A 19,175-nucleotide genomic window follows, 5' to 3' on the forward strand; every position below is an offset into this window, starting at 1 on the left:
CAGCTGCAGTCATAAATTCATGGAGCCAGAAGTGACCTTAGCAGCCACCTTCTCCAACTTCCTTCCAAGAGAAATCTCTGGGGACATTCTGAATTCCAAATCAAGAAAAACTTGGAAGCCACGAACTCAGCTGTCTTACAGTTGTCATGGAATTTGGGGGCTATTTATTGCAAACAGAGACAGGAGCCACAGGTTGTAACTAGCCACTGCCTAGTCTTAGAGTCTGTGGACTGTTTCAGTCCTGTCTTTCTCCTACGTTTTTGGGTGTTCAGATCTTCTCATGGGCTCCCCTTCTCCATTACCAGCCTTCTGCTTGGTCCTTCTCTCCCTCTTACTCTCTTTCTACCAGGCTTTATCCACTCCAGTGGCAGAGGCTGCTGGCCCTTCAGCCAAGATTTCTCCTTCCCTCAAACAAGCAGAATTGTTTCTGGGAAGCTGATGGCATTGAAACAGCGTCTTGCGCTTTTCTGGTCCAAGGTGGTTTAGAAGGGGTTGAACCTTCTTCACCCTCTCTTCTCCCACCCGCCACCTCACAAAATATTGAAGGCCCCATTTCATGGCAGTGTTAAAGTTGAACTGCTGTAGTAAATAACTGGGCATTCTTGATAATTGAACATGGAATGTGCGCACAGGGATAGGACGTAACATTGCATTTACCAGCACAGTATTGTAAGTGAAAAATGTAATGTCTTAAACAAAACTGTTTTTTAAATTGGCCAAAAAGTTAGGGGGCTTCCCTGGCAATCCAGTGGTTAAGAATCCATCTTGCAATGCAGAGGATACAGGTTCAATCCCTAGTCCAGGAAGATCCCACATGTTGTGAGGAAGCTAAGCCACAACTGGTGAGCCCATGCACCTACAGCCCATGCTTAGCAACAAGACAAGCCACTGCAGAGAGAAGTCTGTGCACTGCAACTGGGGAAAGCCCGCATGCAGAAACGAGGCCCCAGTGAAGCCAAAAGTAAATAAACAGATCTTAAAAAAAAGCACACCCCAGTATCTCAGTGCTCAAGGCACTCTGGAAACCCCAGAGTGATGCATCATCAGGCTGGGTCCCTGAGGAACTACATAGACTAGATGCTTTCCTCATCCCCTCACACATCCTGACACCAGTCAGGACTCCCACCTCAGTCTTTATATAGTGAGAAATAAATCTCTATTTGTTAAGCCATTGAGATGGCAGGATTTAGCTATTGTAACAGCTAGCCTTACTCATCCATACGTTTACGAAGTCTTCATATTCAATACATGCAAATAGCCTCACGGGGCTAGACTTACGCCCAGGCTTCACACCTGCATCTCCAACTAGACATCTCCACTCGGTGTTCCACAGGTCATCAAACTCAGGATGTCTACAACTGAGTAAGTGATCCACCCCCTTCCGCACACCCTGATATTTCCTGGTCCTCTTTCATATAGTAGCAAATAGCATCTGTATGCATTCAGCCACCCAAGCTGGAAAGCTGGAAGTCATACAAGGCTCCTCCCTCTTGTTAATCTCCCATATTAATCTCTCTTAAATATCTGTCCAGCTCATCGCTTTTCTCCCTTACTTTTTTTTCATTTTTTAACTATTAATTTTATATTGGAGTATAGCCAATTAGCAGTGTTGTGATGGTTTCAGGGGCACAGCAGAGCGACTCAGCCATGCATGTACTTGTCTCCATTCTTCCCCCATTTTCTCTCTCCTTACTGTCTCTATCTTATCTGGCTTTAATAACTGTAAACTCACCCACCACTCCAGTCTGTCCGTGGTACCAGTAGAGGTATCTCTTTGAAATGCTTTTCAAAGGTGACTCTTTGAAAAGTCTGATTATGCCTCTCCTGTCCTAAAATCCATTCCATGGCTCCTTCTGGTTTATAGGTTAAAAGTCTATTTCCTACTTTGGCACCTAAGGCCAGTTTGTGGACCCACTTCTGCTTAACTCCCTTTCTTCTCTCTGATCATTCTCCATTCACACCTATGTTCCACCCATAGCAAATGTCCCGAGGTTCCGCAAACATCCTTCCTCTCCCTGCAGGGCGTGTTTTAGTTCCCTTTACCCAGAACATACCACATTCCTCATGCCAATAGTCTTCATCTGACTACTTCCTTCTTATCTTTCAACTTCAGCTCAGAAATCATCTTCCCTGGGAATCTTTGACCCCCATACCCACCGCTCAGATCTCACCTGTATCTTTCTTCCTCTCTTGCCTCATGCCTACTTTATAGAATTTGTTTCTGCGCCACTGTTAGCAAATCTAGGAGCTTTTGTACAATATCGTTGTCCTCGCTTAATGCTATTTGGTAGTGACTCTTTAGCTCAGCTGGTAAAGAATCCGCCTGCAATGCAGGAGACCCTGGTTCAATTCCTGGGTCGGGAAGATCCCTGGAGAAGGGAATGGCTACCCACTCCAGTACTCTGACTTAGAGAATTCCATGGACAGAGGAGCCTGGCAGGCTACAGTCCATGTGGTCACAAAGAATCGGACATGACTGAGCGACTTTCACTTTGATTTGTTCACACTTTGACAACAACTGACCTCAATCACACTGCCTGTAATATGCCCTCAATGCATGTTGATGGGTTTAACCTGTATTGTCATCCACTCCTGTGTGCATAAATGCATAAAATAATACCTATAAAGTGTGGAGGGCAATGCCTGGCATATAATATCAGTATTTACAGAATAGTTATTGTTTGTATTATTATTGTTGTTTTTATAACTGTGTTGTTGTTCAGTCACTAAGTCATGTCCGATTCTTTGTGACCCAGTGGAATGCAGCACTCCAGGCTTCCGTGTCCTTCACTATCTTCCAGAGTGCACTTCAATTCATCACGTCCATTGAGTTGATGATGCTTTATAACTATTAGCAATAATGAAGGCCTTTGACCATAACTGATCTTAAATCCCTACCCGTTTCTTCTTTTCTTTTTCTTTTGGTTCAAAATCATGTGTTAGCCATTTGTACTAACACAGAAGTTTCCTGCTACTGGCAACAAATCGAGCAAAGTGAGAGTCAAAGGATCTAGAATCCTGGGTTCGGGTCCCGCCACGACCACCAACTGTGTGAGCCTGAACTAGTCATTCAGTCTGTGGCTTGTTCTGGCCATCTGTGAAGCAAGGATAAAAATAGCTTCCTGGCCTACTTCAACAGAACAGTCTTTAGGAACAACCTAGATAATTAATGTAAAAGCATTTTTAATTCTAAAAAATGGATGCAAGTTAATTATTAGTGGTGTCTTTAATAGTACAAGCAGTATGAATATAATGTTTTCTTTATTATTGTCATTCATCTATTTTGCCATTATCACTTTCAGTTATTTTTACATTCCTTAATGAGCAGGCAACACACCCAGGTCATTCATATGTTCATGAGCAAGTTCTCATGTTTAGTATCCACAGTATCAAAATAATTGACTTCAGTTCTGAATAAAGTATCACCTCACAGACAGTATTGTTCCCAAGTGATACTGTCTGTGAGTCTTTAAGTCTGTCTTTCTATCAAATTTTTCCCCTTCCTTTTTCATTCCACATGATAGCTATACTGGTTTTTAAGTGATTTATTGAGTGAATGAGCCTAAAGGATAGAGACAAAATCTTGAACACCCAATGTTTTGTTGATTTCCTATTTGACGTCAGACTTCCCACTGTTGATGATGATGATGGTGATGGACATGTTTGAGCTTTTATATGCCAGGGACTTCTGTAAGCCCTTCACATTCAATCCTCACAGTAACTTAGTCAAAAGAACACATGACCTTGATTCACTATAATGTAAACATCAGGAGCTACAGAATCTTTTATGTCTTGTCTGTCTTATTAGCTTAACGCTGATGGACCAAAGCAGTAAGTACCTGGCATATAGTAGGTACTCAAGAAATAATAGTTGAATGAAGTGATCTGCTGTTGAAACAACTTTTTGATCCTTAGGAATTTGGAGTTTTCTGAACATTTATGATTTGATTGTGATTTCTTATTATTGGTGGTAGTATCTTAATATTCTGAGCTTCCCAGATGGCCGGCTAAAGAGCTTCCCGGCTAAAGAAGCCGCTTACCAGTGCAGGAGACACAGGTTCAGTCCTGGGTCGGGAAGATCCCCTGGAGTAGGAATTAGCAACTTACTCTAGTATTCTTGCCTAGAAAATTCCATGGGCAGAGGAGCCTGCCCGGCCTGCAGTCCACAGGGTCAGTGGGATATGAGTGAGCACACACTCACATACACACACACAAAAAAAAACTTTATTATTCTATTATTGCAGTGATTAGCTCACTTTGTTGGAGAAGGCAATGGCACCCTACGTCAGTACTCTTGCCTGGAAAATCCCATGGGTGGAGGAGCCTAGTGGGCTGCAGTCCATGGAGTTGCGAAGAGTCAGACACGACTGAGCGACTTCACTTTCACTTTTCACTTTCATGCATTGCAGAAGGAAATGGCAACCCACTCCAGTGTTCTTGCCTGGAGAATCCCAGGGATGGGGGGAGCAGGGGGGGCTTCCATCTATGGGGCCACACAGAGTTGGACACGACTGAAGCAACTTAGCAGTAGCAGCTCACTTTGTATAATGTTCTATAGTTTATAAAATACTTTCACATATAATTTCATTTACTCTAAAGCAAACAATGACATGATACTACTAGAAATGCTAAAATACAGTGTCTCTACATAATGGAAAATAAAATATTGCAATGTTTATAAAACTGCTCTGGTTCAGTTTCTTCAATAAGCAGTATGCTCTTAAATTAAAGATAATTAGGGCTTAAAATAAGGGATTATCATATAACAGATTTTTTAATTGAATTAAGAAAATACTAGGATATATTTTCCCTGTTGGCTTAGAAATGGAATTCTCAATTAGAAATTTACTTAAAAGCATGAAGAGGCAGCTGCAAAGCTGGTTCTTACAGTGTTCGTGACTCTAAAAAAAGAGTCACAAAGTATTTCAAATGAGTCAATAAAATTTCCTAGTATATAATTAAAATCAGAACTGAAAAGATCTAAGAGAAACTTTGCTTGTGAAGAACCAGGAGGATTTGCCTTAAACAATGACTTGAAACAGTACTCTCCATAATCTGTTCAGCTCATTCCAATGAGGAAACAGTTCATACAAAATTCAGGCAGTGCTCAGCACTGTGGTGCTCAAGCAAGATTACATTTTGTGGAATTTTATAGTGTGTATTTAAATGAAAATTTAAAATATTATGATGTGTTAAAGGCCAAACAAAATTTTATAAACCAGAAGACAATAATCATTTGTATTTAAACACTGGCATCTGTAGTTATCACTGGTTTTTAGTAGGTGAAGGGAAATCTCTCTTTAACTCTCAGACAAATATGACTGGTCCATTTGTCATTCCAGTATCTTCAGCACTTGAAGTATTTCAATTTTTGTTCAACAATGTAACCTTTGGAGTTTTGCCTAATAATGACTTCAGCGGTGCTGGCCTTCCAACAGACAAATTAAAATGGAAATGCATATTTTCTAATTATGCATCCAGCCCTAGTTGCCTGTTGGCAAGGGTGGCCACACTGAATATTAAATTCAGTCTGCACAATAGCACAAGTCTATGTCACACCAAAGTTTCCCAAAGTCACTTTCTTAATCGTGTGAAGGATAGCCAAGACTCCGATCAGTAGTATGTAGCTGTATACAATCAGAGGGAAAGCATTTAAACATCCCAGCATGGTATTTCCATTTAAATCTGATTACAGTGAAATAAAACTGTAGCCATTAAAGGTTTAGAAGAACTACAAATACAAGCCGTAAAAGAAGACAGATAGTAAATGAGGTAGTAAAACATTCCAGCGGGGCAAACAGTTTACAGCGCTCATTCAAGTCTTCCTGAAGCAGGCTGTGCAATTCACTACAGACCCAGAACCATTCCCTGAGCTCCACTTAAACCTGCAATTAACCTTTCACGCCTAATGAAGCTGTTTTCTTGGAAAATTAAAATATATAGTGGTGCCTGCTCTTACACAGACTTGGGAGGAGAGCATTTCGAAATGAATGACTTTTCTGAGGCTCTGTTCAAATGTAAAATGGAAGTGCGATGTTTGTACATAAAGCGAGAGTGTTCTTTCCAAGGCAGTTTCATTTGATGCGCAGTATTTTATGACTGTACTTATTAATTGTTCTGCATAATTGTAAAAAAAAAACAAACATACACACATCAGTAATTTTATGATTAGATTGTTACTGCTGGCACCTACTAATACCATTTCACTTCCATTAGAAAAAGCTAACGTTTTACTCAAGATAACCAAATTCCTAATGTTTCTCCTTGGTGGTTTTTATCTCAAACTTAGTGGTCTTAGAAGGATATATTTACCATTTAAATTATTTAGCTGGTACTCATTTCCATTGCTTTCTCTTTGGGGCGTGTCTGTACATGTTACTGATAAATGAAGTTCTTAAATTTAAGAGGAAAACATAGTTTTTTAATCCGAGGTGCTGAGTAAAGGCCTGATTTGGGTGCATCTTCTTCATGTTCTAAATATCTCTGGTAGCTCTTGCCATGCGAACCAGTGACTACTTAACAGTGCCAGTGTTCTAAAAGAAATGTGCATGGCCCCAAAGAAGCCTGCTTTCCTCCCAGCTTGCTCCACCCTGGTAAACCAGGGCAGCCTTGCTGACGCTCCCCATTAGCAAGCGCCAGTTCAAAATGCCAAGAGGCCATGGAAAATGGAATCGGAGATAGAAGATGGCACCTTCTCCCTTATAAGGTTGATAATTCATATTTTAAATAATCTAAATATCATAGTATCTGGTATATAAGAACTAAAAGTGCAAAAAGGTAAAGCTTATAATAAATATTTAAACCCCAGCATATGTATTGAATCTCCTGGCATATTTTGATGTAAATTTTGCTAGCCTGTAGCGTCTGTGCATCATCTTGACATGGTAAATGAAATTCCTTTAGACCACCAGTCTAAAATAATGAATTGTTCCCCAGTTAATTGTATTGCTTTGATAACAAGAAACTGTGCTAGGCCTAGAGAACACAATAAGTGGATTTCATCAGATGATTTGTGTGACTTTTTGAAAAATGATCTTCGGGAGTGACCTGATTTTAATGGAACGTGGGGCGTGCGCCACTGCGCAGCCTCCTGCCAGGAGGAAGTACTTTCTCCAGTGGCTCTCGGAGTGTGGGATCATCACCAGAAAAACCTCTCACTAGGAAAAAGTTCCTAGCGAAATCTAAACCAGGAGAAAGCATTTGTTTCAAAGACCGATACGGAGACCTCATTTCTAAGTTGCTTTGATTTTCTTGATGTACGTTTTCTTAACAATCCAGGAAAGATCTCAAGCTGCCTTTATTTCCTCATTGCCAGTGTGACAGTAAACCAAGACCAACCAAATTAGAAGAAAAGACAGCTCATTCAGAACTTGCTACCCAGCGAGGGAGTCATCCATCATTGCTTGCTTGCACTGTGGCAGAGACGTGTTGTTCAGTTGTTAAATCACGTCTGACTCTTTGGCGACCCCAGACTGAAGCGTGTCAGGCTCCCTCTGTCCATGGGATTTCACAGGCAAGAATATTAGAGTGGGTTGCCATTTCCTTCTCCAGGGGATCTTCCTGACCCAGGGATCGAATCTGCATCTCCTGCAATGCAGACAGATTATTTACCACTGAGCCACTGGGGAAGCCCAGCGAAGACTTAAGACACAGGCAAATGTGTGCAAACATTCTATAATGGAAAAAAAAAAAAGAGAGGCCTTCAAGTATGTGCTTCTTGGAGACTGTTGGCACCAGAGAGCTGGAAGGCTAGAGGCGGGCTAACCAGAAGTGGGCATCCTATGTGGTTGGCTGTGTGTTTAGTCGCTCAGTCATGTCCAACTCTTTGCAACCCCATGGATGCCTGCCAGGTTCCTCTGTCCATGGAATTCCCCAGGCAAGGATACTGGAGCGGGTTGCCATTCCCTTCTCCAGGGGATCTTCATGACCAGGGATCGAACTCGGGTTTTCTGCATTGCAGCCAGATTCTTCACCATATGAGCCACCAGGGAAGACCGTATGGTTGGTTAGGGATATATATTTACCTTTCTCTGTCTATGGGGTCGCACAGAGTCAGACACGCCTGAAGCGACTTAGCAGCAGCAGCAGTAGGTCCTAAGTTGAATACAGGGACAAAAATTAGGGAAGCTGTCAGTCATTAATCAAGTCCTGACTTTTCAGGGCTCATTGTTACAGGGATAATTGTTTGACACCTTGAATTGTTACTAAAGATAGCAGTCTGATTCCTATAAGCCTGACATAGCAGGTGGGGTTCTTGGGCTGGTGATTGTAGAGAAGAGGTTGGTTTCCTATGCAGGTTGCTACAGCCTGTGAGCCAGAGTTCTGTTTTCATAAATTATCTGGCCATTGTCTGTATCTTTAGTCTCTTACCAGCATATAACTGTTACATTTTCTGGGAGAAGGGAGACAATATTTTTCTTTCTTTAAAGAGCTACTGATTTGACTTCCTTTTCTCAATTAAGAAAAGTAGGTTCCTTACAATAAATATGCTGAAAGGTAATGACAGAAATTACTTTAATTTCTTTCTCTCTCTTTTTTAATGAGTCCTTCACACACTCATTAAATTAAAGACAATTTAAGAAGATAGGATTTTTGTCTCTCCAGTTTGTCTCTCCAGCCTCTTACAGGTTGAAGGAAGACCTATCAATTTCGGGGTTATTGTTGCAATGTTTAAAAGTTCTTCATATATGAGTGGGCTTCCCAGTGGCTGAGTGGTGACGAATTTGTCTGCATTGCAGGAACCCTAAGAGATCTGAGTTCAATCCCTAAGTTGGGAAGATCCCCTGGAAGAAGCATGGCAACCCACTCCAGTATTCTTCCCTGGAGAATTCCAGGCAGAGGAGCCTGGCAGGCTGCAGTCCAAAGGGTCGCAAACAGTTGGACACAACTGAAGCAACTTAGCACACATACACACATATATGAAAATATGAAAAAATACAAACATAATAATAAAAACACTTAATTTAACACAAGGCACACGCACATGCATGCAGTTATTATGATGATTGTGCTGTTTCTAATTAGATTACAGGATTTAAATGCAAAAGAACTCATGGTGTGCCACCAGTTGTGTGGTCCAGTGAAAGGACTCAAGCTTAAATTTGAATAAAAGCATCATTTGGCCCATTAAGAAGATAAGACCTGGGCAAATGGCCCTCTGAGTGTCCTCTATGAGTATACATGGTGGTCACTCAAACATCACTGCCTGGAGGAAAGCACAGTTTCTTAAATACAAATTGCTGTTAATGTAGAATCTGAAAATGCAATTGGTTGTTCAGTTTTCATAAGAAAGGATAAAAAGCTGTTAAATTAGAAACAAGCGTGATTTGTCATTTTAGTTTTCAATTAAGGACTGAAATATGGTTTATGACTGATTAGTTTCAACTGAATGTTTCTAAGCTTGCAAATCGTTAGTAAACCCAGACTTCACATTCACATACCCCAGAATACACAGATACAGTCACAGTTTAGGATTAGCACAACGTTTCCTGTTTGGGCCACTTAAACTGCTTACTTCTTTCTAATCCATGTGTCTTCTTTACGGAAGACAATGTTTGTAACCACATGTGAGTGGTCTCTTTAGGCCGTGTATCTTCTGTATGGAAAACAGTGTTTGCAGCCACATGTAAGTGGGAAGGTGTTATTCCTCAGGGCTCTTTGGACGAGGTCATGCAATAGTTTAATGAATAACATGATTTCATATTTGGATGCTGTGATCATCAGAATTAGTGTAAGTGGTCTCTGTCCACATTAAAAAAGACACGTATTATTTTTCATATTTGGCTGTCTCTGGATAAGATGGTGCCAAGGATGAAATAACAGAAGGTTGTAAAATTTGACAGAAGTGTGCCAGGAGGTCCTTGGAAACTTAATGCCTGTCTGAACAGAACTGTCACTTAGCACAACCATGGTCTGTGTGTTTGTTTGTTTGTTTTTTTAAATAATGTGCTTCAACTCCCTCCCTTAAAGAAATAACAAAATAATTATTTCTTACAGCAGAGTAAGTGGTTAAAACGTCCCTTGTTACACTTCAGAAGTTCATATGGGCTCTTCGTAGGTCACAAAAGCAGTTTTTACTTAAACTTTGAACCTGTGAGCTTGCATTATCTCTAAGAAACTCAGGATAGTTGTTTAATATCCTAAAAAAGTAGTTTATTTAGCAGCAACTCTTAAAAGGGAAATATGAAAATTATCAGCCTAGCCAGTGATTAATTTTTTAATCCCTTCCCTCCGTAACACCATTCATTTCTCCTCCATAAATACCTTCTCTTCTGTTTTCAAATGTACCTGAAACTCTGTTTTCCTTTTAAAACTATATGAACTCAGATCATCACATGCATTCACCTAGATCTCATCTGACCCTACTGCTTCCTCTGTGTACCAGCTTACTTACTTCTTTCCATTGACAAATGTCATCAACATAGAACTAATATCTGTTGGTCACACTCCCTCTCACCTCATTACCTGCTGAATTGTCTGGCTTCCATTCTCAGCTAAGTACGGAAATGACTCCAGGATCACCAGAATCATCCTTGAGCAGCTCCAAAGGCCTCTGTGGCAAGCCTCACCTGCTGGCCCCTTGAGTACTTCATGCAGATGACATGAACCCCCCTTTCCCTTGATTTCTACAGCACACTGCTGTGCAGGAGACTGGTTGACCTTCTTATAGTGCCCATTTCCCCTCCCTGGCATTCTTTTCTGTTCATAAATTTCTGGAGTTGTGTTCTTGCCAGATCATATTTGAGATTTATCTAGTATACATTGACCCACAGGAGTAAAATAATTCAGCAACACCTCACATAGCATGAAATTCCAATGTAAGGTCTTCCTCTAAGAGCAGCACATTGAGAAGATGTCTGTGAGAGCTCGGGGCCTGGTTCAACTCAATTCAGAGTCAAGTCTCCAAGACCTTGTGGAAGGGAAATTGGTGCCTTCTTGAAGCAAGCAGTCTCATCTCATGTATTAGTATGGGGATTAAGCACATCTCATTTTATTCAAAAATTCTATGGAAGTCGACAGAAACTAAAATGGTTCTTATATAGCTGTGATAAACCAGGGTATGAGGGTGACTCAAGACAGATGGGTCATGGTGGAGAGTTCTGACAAAACGTGGTCCACTGGAGAAGGGAATGGCAAACCACTTCAATATTCTTGCCTTGAGAACCCCATAAATGGTATGAAAAGGCAAAAAGATACGACACTGAAAGATGAACTCCCCAGGTCAGTAGGTGCCCAATATGCTACTGGAGAAGAATGGAGAAATAACTCCAGAAAGAATGAAGAGACAGAGCCAAAGCAAAAACAGTGCCCAGTTGTGGATGTGACTGATGATGGAAGTAAAGTCTGATGCTACAAAGAGCAATATGGCATAGGAACTTGGAATGTTAGGTCCATGAATCAAGGCAAATTAGAAGTGGTCAAACAGGAGATGGCAAGAGTGAGCATTGACATTTTAGGAATCAATAAACTAAAATGGACTGGAATGGGCTAATTTAACTCAGATGACCATTACATCTACTACTGTGGGCAAGAATCCCTTAGAAGAAATGGAATAGCCATTATAGTCAACAAAAGAGTCTGAAATGTAGTACTTGGATGCAATCTCAAAAATGACAGAATCATCTCTGTTCATTTCCAAGGCAAACCATTCTATATAACACAGTAATCCAAGTCTATGCCCCGACCAGTAATGCTGAAGAAGGTGAAGTTGAACAGTTCTATGAAAACCTACAAGACCTTGTAGAACAAACACCCAAAAAAGATGTCCTTTTCATTATAGGGGACTGAAATGCAAAAATAGGAAGTCAAGAGATACCTGGAGGCAAATTTGGCCTTAGAGTACAAAATGAAGCAGGGCAAAAGCTAATAGAGTTTTGCCAAGAGAATGCTCTGGTCATAGCAAACACCCTCTTCCAACAACACAAGAGAAGACTCTACACATGGACATCACCAGATGGTCAATACCAAAATCATATTGATTATATTCTTTGCAGCTAAAGATGAAGAAGCTCTATACAGTCCGCAAAAACAAGACTGAGAGCTGACTGTGGCTCAGATCATGAATTCCTTACTGCAAAATTCAGACTTAAATTGAAGAAAGTAGGGAAAACCACTAGACCATTCAGGAATGACCTAAATCAAATCCTTTACAATGATTCAGTGGAAGTGACAAATATATTCAAGGGATTAGATCTGATAGAGTGCCTGAAGAACTATGGATGGATGTTCGTGACATTGTACAGGAGGTAGTGATCAAGGTATCCACAAGAAAAAGAAATGCAGAAGGGCAAAATGGTTGTCTGAGAAGGCCTTACAAATAGCTGTGAAAAGAAGAGAAGTGAAAGGCAAAGAAGAAAATGCAAGTTCCATTTGAATGCAGGTTCCAAAGAATGGCAAGCAGAGATAAGAAAGCCTTCCTCAGTGATCAGTGCAAGGAAATAGAGAAAAAAATAGAATGGGAAAGGCTAGAGATCTCTTAAAAAGTTAGAAATACCAAAGGAACATTTCATGTGAAGATAGGCACAATAAAGGACAGAAATGGTATGGACCTAAAAGCAGTAGAAGGTATTAAGAAGAGGTGGCAAGAATACACAGAAGAACTGTACAAGAAAGATCTTCATGAACCAGATAAGCATGATGGTGTGATCACTCACCTAGAGCCAGACATCCTGGAATGTGAAGTCAAGTGGGCCTTAGGAAGTGTCACTTTAAACAAAGCTAGTCAAGGTGATGGGATTCCAGTTGAGCTACTTCAAATCCTAAAAGATGATGCTGTAAAAGTGCTGCACTCAGTATGCCAGCAAATTTGGAAAACTCAGCAGTGGCCACAAGAATGAAAAAGGTCAGGTTTTTTTACTGCACAGTTCCAATCATCCCACATGCTAGCAAAGTAATGCTCAAAATTCTCCAAGCCAGGCTTCAACAGTACGTGAACTGTGAACTTCCAGATGTTCAAGCTGGATTTAGAAAAGGTAGAGGAACCAGAGATCAAATTACCAACATCCGCTGGATCATCAAAAAAGCAAGAGAGTTCCAGAAAAATATCTACTTCTGTTTCATTGATTATGCCAAAGCCTTTGATTGTGTAGATCACAGCCAACTATGGAAAATGATCTTCAAGACATGAGAATACTAGACAACCTTACCTGCCTCCTGAGAAATCTGTATGCAGGTCAAGAAGCAACAGTTAGAACTGGACATGAAACAACGGACTGGTTCCAAATTGGGAAAGGAGTACGTCAAGGCTGTATATTGTCACCCTGCTTATTTAACTTATATGCAGAGTACATCATGTGAAATGCCGGGCTGGATGAAGCACAAGCTGGAATCAAGACTGCTGGGAGAAATATCAGTTACCTCAGATATGCAGATGATACCATGCTTTATGGCAGAAAGTGAAGAGGAACTCAAGGGCCTCTTGATGAAAGTGAAAGAGGAGAGTGAAAAAAGTTGGCTTAAAACTCAACATACAAAAAACTAAGATTGTGGCATCTGGTCCCATCACGTCATGTCAAGTAGATGGGGAAACAATGGAAACAGTGAGGGACTTTATTTTCTTGGGCTCCAAAATCACTGCAGATGGTGACTGCAGCCATGAAATTAAAAGATGCTTGCTCCTTGGAAGAAAAGCTATGATCAACCTAGACAGCATGTTAAAAAGCAGAGACATTACTTTGCCGACAAAGGTCCATCTAGTCAAAGCTATGGTTTTTCCAGTAGTCATGTGTGGATGTGAGAGTTGGACTATAAAGAAAGCTGAGCATTGAAGAATTGATGCTTTTGAACTGTGGTGTTGGAGAAGACTCTTGAGAGTCCCTTGGACTGCAAGGAGATTCAACCAATCTATCCTAAAGGAAATCAGTCCTGAATATTCATTGGAAGGACTAATGTTGAAGCTGAAACTCCAATACTTTGGCCACCTTGTGTGAAGAACTGACTCATTGGAAAAGACTGTGATGCTGGGAAAGATTGAAGGCAGGAAGAGAAGGAGATGGCAGAGGATGAGATGGTTCGATGGCACCACTGACTCGATGGACATGAGCTTGAGCAAGCTCTGGGAGTTGGTGATAGACAGGGAAGTCTGGTATGCTGCAGTCCATGGGGTTGCAAAGAGTCAGACACGACTGAGCGACTGAACTGAACTGAACTGAACTGAAACCAGGGCATTGGATTCAGCCATTGCTTGTATAAATTTAGGAAAGGCTTTACTATTTCTGTACATATTAACACATGTTCCTGTCAATTAGTGAACAAAACAATATTCTTCATTACTTTTGATAGCTAAAGATCCACTTTCATGTAGATATTTGACTGATAATACTAATGATCTTTTTCTTATATTTAAGACATTTATTCACTAAATTTCTACAAGTTGTCTTTCTCCTATGTGCATTTCACAGCTCTATCCCTAGGGTACTTTCTTCCTTCTTAAAAGCAATGTAAGAGAATGAAAAGACAGACAACAGTCTGGGAGACAATATTTGCTAAATCTGTATCTGAAAAAGGACTGGTATCCAAAATGTAAAAAAAATCTCTTAAAATTCAACAATAAGAAAACAAACAAGAAAGTTAAAAATAGACAAAAGGTCTGAATGGATACCTCAGTAAAGAAATGTGTGCATAAGACAAAGAAGTATAGGAAAAGATGTCAACATCATATGTTATTGCTGCTGCTTCTGTTTAGCCGCCAAGTTGTCCCCAAGTCTTGTGACCCTATGGACAAACTGTAGTACATCAGTACAATAGAATATTATTTAGCAATAAAAGAAATGGGTCATCAAGCCAAAAACAGATATGGTGGAACTTAAAGGAATATTGCTAAGTGAAACAAGACAATCTGAAAAGGCTACATACTGTATGATTCCAACTATATGACATTCTGGAAAATGCAAAGCTATAGAGATATTTGAAAAAAAGATCAGTGGTTACCAGAAGCTCAAGGGAAGGGGAAGGATAAACTGGTAAAGCCCAGGAAATTTTTAGGGCAATGAAACTATTTTGTATGATGCTTTCACAGTGAGTGTATGACAGTATGCATTTATCAAAACCCATAGAACTTTGTGTACAGCCCAAAGTGTGATCCCTAATGTAAACTATAGACTTTAGTTAATAATCATGTATCAATATTGGTTCAACATTTCTGTAAACCTAAAACTACTCTAATTTAAAAAAAATAATAATATGCTGACTTTTGTTATATACACACACATACAACCAGTAGTAACACTGAAAGTTCCTTATACTTTTAGAACACACTTGTGTTTGGACATAGAAACAAAGGTGTGGAGTCATAGCCCCACTGATTGTGGTGTTTTGTCACGCAACAATTTGATTGTCCAAAGTCAGAGTCAGTTTATTTTGTTAGGTCCTTGTTCTTCTTCATGTATTCAGTTCATATGTCCAAGGTTAGAAATGTTTTTAAATGTAAAAAAGAATGTATTTATGCATATAACTGAATCACTCTGCTGTATAGCAGTGATTATTACAGTGTTGTAAGTCAACTATGTTTCAATTGAAAAAAAGCAAAACAAGATATAAGTAAAGGGTAGACCACTTGACAACTTCCAGTAAACAGCTGAATATAAAACAATACCAAGGCCACCACTGTTGCCATTCCCAAAATGTCTAACCAAACGTTTACCTGCCTTTTTCCTCTTCTTCCAGGCCTTGCGATTGCCAGTGCCCTAATAGATATTTCACAGCAGAAGCCTTCAGATAGTAAAGACAAAACTTCAGGAGTCCGAAATCGAAAACACCACCTCTCAACGCGTCAAGGAACTTGTGTCTGAGAAACAGAAGCTGCTCCTGTACGTTCTGTCATGTTTGACTCTGTAAATGGCTTCCATTAAAGGCTGGTCCAAGGCCTCAGTTTTCACGGAGACAAATCTCTGTATGGTCCCAGGGCCCAAACACAGTTCCCCCTGAAAGGGGAATGACCCGAGTGGCCAAAGAATGTTCATGAGTTTTATAAAATTAATAGTATTGATGGTCACAGGTGATAAAGTTAGTTTTTACAGCTATCTTAGGCTTATCATAGATAACATTAAAGTACTCTGGAAAAAAAAGATGTATATTGTTTCTTAATGCAGATGAAAAATATGTAATTCATATAAACCAAACTGTTTATATCCCAGGACTTTAAAGAAAGACATTTTATAATGCCTGAGCGATGAGAATTGTACAGTTTTTGCCTCCTAAGCAAACTTATGTCACTTGTATATGAACAGGAAATGAACAGACTGCAATGGCTTTAAATACTATTTTATCTCCTTGTAAATGTAAAAGCAAGATTTTGATTTAGTAGGATGTAGGTAAATGTATTTAAATATCTCACAGGACCATATCATGTCCAAACTCGGTTTTCAAATGTGATTCTTTTTCACCTAACTGGAATGTAGACCAAAAGGAATCCATTTGGCTAGATGGTATTGTGCAACTTCACAGGAGGTTTATTAGAATTCTGAGTGACGAGGACATTGCTGTCGTCCATGCCAACTGCCTAACTCATTATCAGAGCTGATAGAGCATGGAAAAGCCTGTCCAGCAATCAATTTTTCCCCACCTTCCCAAATGAGCCTCCAATGCCACAAACCTGAAGAGAGCTGAAATAGTTATTTTACAAGCTTCTGCTCTAATATGGAAATTTTTTTAATAGCCTCGGAATCGTTGGATCAGACCTCAGTGATCCATCTGCATTTTTATAAGAACAGATCACGTTTGTTTGGCCCTCCTCTCCTAGCTGCTAGATTTTATCTACCTTTTACAAACGCTGTGAAAAGCATTTTAGAGTCAAAACCCCCTCCAAGTCATAATATGACCCAGGTTTCTTTCCTGCCAAGTGTTTTCACTTAGAATACAAGTAGAGAAGAGCATTTGCTGGCAAGCATCTACAGTGTTCCTATTTCTAACACGAGCACATTGGTGTCATGAAAGTCTCCAATTTGAGAAATAAAATAAGCTTGTCACTGCCCACATTCAGCATATTCTTAATGATTCAAACGTCTGAACTATGGCAGAAAGGGAAGATGGTTTAAGACAGCTTTCACACTGGAACGTAGAATCACGTGTGTCCTAATTTTTGACAGCCGTCCGCTAGAACTCAGTAGATGAACAGAGCTTGTTTGGAACTGCAGTTTCTTAACTTCAAGGTGACTACAGAATATATGAAGAGAGCAGTGACAAGAGACACATCCAAAGCTGCTCTGTGCAATATAGTTTTGTTCAGTATGAAAGTCACTTAAATATAATTGATGTTTAGTACTGTCTATGTACTTATCACATTCTTTGGATTTCTGGAAGATAATGACACTTTACTGTTTACAGCTAATGCATAGTTACTTGCATGCTATGGTTGTACAGTAGCAGAATATGACCCTATTGTGATATTAAATGTTTATTTCACAATGCCACTTCTACATAGCCAGCTTAATTTGATGAGGATCGAATGTGATGTATAGCAGGAATGATCATAAATATGTAGTTGCTAGGTTGCATCGAACCATGACTATGTCATTGTTTTGATGATTAGGCATTTATGAATTATAGTATATATTCCTTATGTTGGCATGATAATTTTGCTATTTTCCATGCGTTAAAAGTTAGACTGATTCTTAGATCAATTTAATCTATAGCCTATGGGGTTTTGGTAGGGATAGGAAGTGGAGCTGTTTGTTTTTAACCTCCCTATGAAACTCTCTTTCAAAAAAAAGAAATCAAGCGAAGTTTGTAAATGTCTCCTGAAAACAATCAAGCAATTTTATTAGCTTTTTGGGGGGAGCCCTTCAAATGTTGATTTTTTTTCTCATGGAAAAATAGATTGACAGAACTGATGAATACAAAAGTAGAATCATGTAAAAATAAAATGATTGCCCAGTTTGCTTAATACCCTGTAACAGTTATAATGGAAGCATGTATAACCAAAAGACAGAAATATACAGAGTTGAATGTAAAATCTATTTCAGCTGTATTTTTAGAGAGGCTAAACATGGAATTAGTGTGAAAGAATTGTCAAGCCTCATTCATCTCAAATCTCAGAGTTCTTAAAATTTGTAAATTTGAATTTTAGACAATTATGGGACATAATGCAATGTTAAGTTAAAGTCATATACTCTATGTTTCTGGGCCAAATATGGCTAACTCTGTGACTAAATTATGCAATATCTTCTCAACTTTGCGAAGTTTTTTACTGGCAAGAATACTTCACCCTATGTGAAGTAGATTGAAAAGACCTTGGGGATAATGGCTTTGAATCTGTATCATTTTCTTTTTTCCCCACATCCCAAACACTTTTAATCTGGAAGCTTCCTTTGAAAAAAAAAGAAAGAAAGAAACCACAAGTATACGCAGATACTGTTCAAGAAGTTAGGCATTAAATGACTGATTCTCTTGAAAATTTACCTTAATGGAACTCTGTGCATTTCAGTTTAGAATGACTTTGAAAAATTCTTTAACTTTTAGGATTTCTTATTCCACCCAACATGAAAAGCTTTGGTTAAAAAAAATTTTTTTAATCATTTTAATAGCGGACAACTAGAGATTTCTTGTTAAAGAGGATGCACATGCTCACAGATCAATTTAATGCATTTGAAGAGGACTGAGATTTTCATAATTGCTTTAAAATGAAAATGTATTTAGTGAGATACATAGAAGGAAAATGTACGCCATATACTGTGGTGTTATGTTCAGAGGGAAAACTACAAATAGAATATATTTCAACCTGTAATCGCTCCTTACTGTGCTTCCCAGTATCTCATTTTCTTTGGGTTACAGTAAGACAGCAGGGACTACATGGCTTTGTGCTGCTGCAGGGTCACTTAGAGTGCAGACCGGTGGTTGGGCCTGACCGAGAACAGATGTTGCAGCCAGCTTTGAGCTGTGTGGTGCTGGCGAGTTTCACCCTTTCGAAGCCTCAGACTTACCATCTGTGTGGGGAAGCAACTGTACTCACCTTGCAGAGTGGACCTAGAAGACGGTGGACATAATAGACACAAAGCTTCCACGATGGGCCCGCAGTGCTGTATAGGTAGCTGGTTTTTAGCAACCGTGGGGCCACCAAGCCACTCTTTTTCAACCAATTGTTTTACAAATTCATCTATTATTTTTTCATTCATATTTTCACCACCTGTAAAAGCCATGTAGGTTTTTGCAACTGAAGATTTCATAAAAACCTCGAGTCA

The 19,175-nt window shown here is 39.6% G+C and overlaps 1 protein-coding gene across 3 annotated transcripts in view; it reads left to right on the plus strand.

Annotated features, from left to right (window-relative positions):
* ATRNL1 (attractin like 1) overlaps positions 1-18,329 on the plus strand; it is an 809,337-nt gene extending 791,008 nt beyond the window's left edge. For all 3 annotated transcript variants that reach the window (XM_069567614.1, XM_069567615.1, XM_069567616.1), the window contains one exon: positions 15,664-18,329. In XM_069567614.1, the coding sequence (XP_069423715.1) occupies positions 15,664-15,788 (125 nt within the window). In that variant the 3' untranslated portion in view covers positions 15,789-18,329. The remainder of the gene's footprint in view (positions 1-15,663) is intronic.
* The last annotated feature ends 846 nt before the right edge of the window (positions 18,330-19,175 follow it).

This window comes from Ovis canadensis, chromosome 22 (assembly GCF_042477335.2).
Source record: "Ovis canadensis isolate MfBH-ARS-UI-01 breed Bighorn chromosome 22, ARS-UI_OviCan_v2, whole genome shotgun sequence".
In the NCBI taxonomy this organism is placed as follows: domain Eukaryota; kingdom Metazoa; phylum Chordata; class Mammalia; order Artiodactyla; family Bovidae; genus Ovis; species Ovis canadensis.